At 27.4% G+C, this 4,156-nt stretch overlaps 1 protein-coding gene across 1 annotated transcript; it reads right to left on the bottom strand.

Moving 5' to 3' along the window:
- Positions 1–1,232: 1,232 nt before the first annotated feature.
- LOC107496496 (WRKY transcription factor 71-like) lies at positions 1,233–3,834 on the bottom strand. The gene is made up of 3 exons (XM_016117765.3): positions 3,312–3,834; positions 2,610–2,759; positions 1,233–1,848 (listed from the first exon to the last, which is right to left on the bottom strand). The coding sequence occupies exons 1-3, from the start codon at positions 3,776–3,778 to the stop codon at positions 1,392–1,394; spliced, it is 1,074 nt and encodes a 357-aa protein (XP_015973251.1). The 5' UTR covers positions 3,779–3,834; the 3' UTR covers positions 1,233–1,391.
- Positions 3,835–4,156: the final 322 nt, after the last annotated feature.

The raw sequence follows: 4,156 nt of genomic DNA, 5'->3' as shown, positions 1-4,156 counted from the left end.
TGTAAATAATGAAATAAATAAAAAATGAAAAATCGGATCTAAGTTAACACAATATTATATATAATATTAAACTCACAAACATAACTTTTGATATTATTTGATAATATAGATAATATTCAATAATTAATGTGAATTTTGAAATCGGAAATCATACCGCGCAATTCATTCTAAATATGAGACATAACTTAATTTGACAAAATTTACCAAAGCTATATTTAAGCAATAAGATCAATGTCATCTCCAGGAATTCTAAAAAAATACTAATTATTTAATTCACTAAGATATCCCCACTGATGCTGCCTGTCTTCCATACACATTAATATATATTAATACATATATACATACATCACTTTAGGGACGATGAAAGTAATCAAATAAAAAGTGAAATTATTATTTTCATAAAACCAGTTCTCCAAATAATTTAACTTGATATAAAATGGGTATATACAAATAAGTACATCTCTAATAAAAACTTCTTTTGAAATTTTATAAATTTTACGTAGATATTTTTTTAAATTGTCTTATACTAATTTTTTTTAGAATTTATAATAATATAATTCTAAATTTTTAAGTCATACAAAATTACAAGTGATTACCATGGCTGGTATCTAAAAGGTAATGTGTCTAACTGGCTTAAAAAAATTAAAAATTAATATTTAATTTTAAAAGTATAAAAATAAATAATTTTTAAATATTTAAATTTTGTTAAAAAATAAGAAAAAATAAGTACTATGATACCATTTTTAAAAAAAATTTAAATTAATAAAAGAAAGTAATGTAAATGGTTATATCTCTATAATAAATTAGACAAAAATTAAATACCAAATTATAGATACCAATATATAAACACATAAAATTCAAGTGAAAACTCAGTTGCAGTCGACTTCAAGTGAAGTTGATAACCGAGAATCGTTAAATAAAAATTTAGTCAAATTAGTCAAATTATCTAACAGATTATTAATTTCACGTGAAGTCAACTGCAACTGAGTTTTCACCTAAAATTCACCTTATACTATATCATTAACTACTTTTCTAAAAAAAAATAAAACTAATATAGGAAGAGTCGTGTAAATAGGTATATCTCTTATATATCTACTCTTTAATAAATATATATGCACAGTGTAATTCACTACAAATAAAGCCCCACAATGCCATACATTAATAATGGAAATCGGAAAGAGTATAATATGATTTTTCTTTTCTAAATATAATAATATTTCATAATTACGGTTGCAGCTATATATATTAAGATACATAAAAATTACAGAAAAAATGTATAATAATAATAATAATAATAACAACATGATCATAACTGCGGTTGCAAGATGGATCAAAGCGGTGATAATTAAACCCTACTAACAAGATTGCATTTTGAGAAGTGCAATTCAAAATTAAGGTTCTTGTTTGCCTGGGAATGAAGGTAGTAGGTCTTGCAACAAGCCATAGTCATGAGGGAATTGAAGATGATGTTGTTCTTGATGCTCTTGTGATGGCGGTGGAGGAGGAGGATAATGAGGATTATGGCCAAGGTTTAATTGGAAAATAGGGTTTTGATGATGATTATTATTATTTATTAGTGGTTGATGGGTGTTACTATTGTTAGTAGTGTAAGTTGGAAGCAATTGAGAGAGGAAATCTTGGGGGAAACTTGTTGGCCTTATTAGGGATGTGGAAGCAAAAAGGGAAGGTGAAGAAGCAAACACGGTGGCGGCGCTGCCGCGCAGCGTCGCCGGGCAGTGGTGGTTGTGCTGCCCTTCATATGTTGTGATCACAATTGATGGGTCTTGGTATGACCTCTCCACTCTCTTCTTCACATTGCACTTCTGAGTAGTGCATCTATAATAACTCCTGCATTTTTGTAATATAACATTATTATCCAATATTATTTGTACATAAAAAATTAATTATCAAATTAATTTTTATATATATATTTTATATTTTAAGATACTAAAAATTTAGTGATCAATTTTTTTAGGATAATAACCGTCTTAAAATTAAGGTGAAAATTCAGGTACAGTCATGTGAAGTTGATAGTTGAGAGTCGTTAGATGAAAATTTAGTCAAATCAGTCAAATTATCTAACGGCTCTCATTTATCAACTTCACGTGAAGTCGAGTGCACCTGAGTTTTCACCTAAAATTAAATAATTAAATTTACAATAATAAAAGTAATTATGTATTACAATTGTGAAAGTACTGAATACTAAATGTGAAATACTATTTTTACATAAAATTTTCTAGTTTCCAGATTTGTAGTAGTATTAATGGTACTTTTACTCCATGTACTAATCTAACTTACATCCTTATTGAATTTCTGAGTCTCCAATTATATATATTTTTAAAAGTAATATGAGCTTATGAACATATCTACATTATTACCATAATTATTAGTAGACATATATATAATAAAATACGACCTTGAATGTCATCAATATCAATGTACTTTGTTGATGACTTTGGGCATCAGAATTTCCATAACCATTCATCATTTTGTTCTTTCTTGGTGGTGGTGATATACTACAAGACTATCATAATATAATTTTTCTTTGAAAGGTTTAACATATATATAGAAATAATAGTGAAATAAATTTGGAAATAAATAAAATAAACCTTGGATATGGACTATTTTTTACTGCTTTCTGTCCATATTTTCTCCATCTATATCCATCTTCAAGGTGATCAATCTCACTTTTGGTCATGAATGCAAAGCGTGGCTCTCTTGGCTTTTTCTCTTTCTTCTTTGGCTTATTCTTATTATTCCTAAAATGTTTCAAAACATACATTAGTCAAATTTCACAGCATGATATATATGTAGCCCACTATAACCAAACTCAAAAGCAAGGAATATTATCATCATTAGGGTTAATAATAAGTAGTATATATCTATGTTTGTCTCCACCATTTTAGACAAATTCCAAAAACTTATATATATACAACAAATCACACACATGTATATACAAAATGTGATGACATAGCTATAGAGTAGAGAAAATATTGACCAATTGCATTTCATATGATAAAAGTCATAAATAGTTGAAAAGACACAAAATCATGATATACATACATAATACAATTGTATAGTAATTCAAACTTTCTTTTGAAAAAAAAAAGAAATTAAAATTAATTAGATAATATAATCAGAGATCCTATATTCATCATCAATTGAAGGAATCAAGCTAATAAGGACATTAAACTAATTAATTAAAATTCTTCTATTCTTAATTTCTTACTACCCTCCACGGATCTACAAGAAACAATTATTAAAATAAAAAATTTAATTAAAAAAATATTAAAATAATAAAAAAAACCTACTCTTTCTTGGACTTTGCATCTTCTTCTTCTTCTTGTTGACACCCTTTTGGTTGCTTCTCATGTTTCTTGGTACTTTTGGATGATGAGTCTTCTTCAGTAAGTGAAGCATCAGCTTCATTAGATGAAGAAGAAACTGAGGAATTGAGTGTTGTTGAGTCTCCACCAACAACACTTGATGATGGTAGTTGATTCTTGTTTTCATCAATGGATGATGAGATGACTTCAGGTGAAGAACAAGACAAGTCAAAGGCTCTAGAGAGAGTGTTATAATCCATGGAATTACCATGTAACAAACAATCAGTGAAACTTGTAGTGTTGTTATCAATAAACCCTTCTTGATGATGATGAGATGAAGAAGAAGTATTAGTAATCATTCTAAACAAGGGAAAGTTTGATTGGTTGAGTTCATGATTGTTGTAATAGAAAGGGTCAAAGTGAAATTGGTCTTTATCTTCATTATTCGCCATGGAAAAGAAGAGAAGAAAAGAAGAGAAGAGGAGAAGATTGAAGAAGAGAAGAGAGTGATCAAAGGAAGAGAAAGACAAATAAATAATAATAATAATAATAATAATAATAATAAAAATATTAATAAAGTTAGCTTTTAATTTGAGAATGAAATTTCAGCTAAGACTTAATTTGAGGGTTGCTTGTTATGGGAAAGGGAACTTTTGGTTTTGGAACTTTGTTTCATATCTTTTTCCTACTTTTTTACACTCCTTTTATCTCTTTGTAGTGTGTGTTTCTTTTTTTTTTTCTTCACAAAACCACTTGTTCAAAAAAAAAAAATTTAAACAGATACGTAAAATAAAATATATGAATGATTATATTTCTAACACGTTCTAATT

Source organism: Arachis duranensis, chromosome 7 (assembly GCF_000817695.3).
Source record: "Arachis duranensis cultivar V14167 chromosome 7, aradu.V14167.gnm2.J7QH, whole genome shotgun sequence".
NCBI classification, from domain to species: domain Eukaryota; kingdom Viridiplantae; phylum Streptophyta; class Magnoliopsida; order Fabales; family Fabaceae; genus Arachis; species Arachis duranensis.
This window is presented reverse-complemented; position numbering and strand designations above follow the sequence as displayed.

What these genes read in the sequence shown, in the direction of transcription:
- LOC107496496 (XM_016117765.3), bottom strand. Translation starts at nt 3,778, where the DNA reads ATGGCGAATAATGAAGATAAAGACCAATTTCACTTTGACCCTTTCTAT. An exon ending in GATGCAAAGTCCAAGAAAGA is followed by an intron (nt 2,760 to 3,311) that starts GTAGGTTTTTTT and finishes GAAACATTTTAG; the next exon opens with GAATAATAAGAATAAGCCAA. An exon ending in AAAAATAGTCCATATCCAAG is followed by an intron (nt 1,849 to 2,609) that starts GTTTATTTTATT and finishes ACAAAAATGCAG; the next exon opens with GAGTTATTATAGATGCACTA.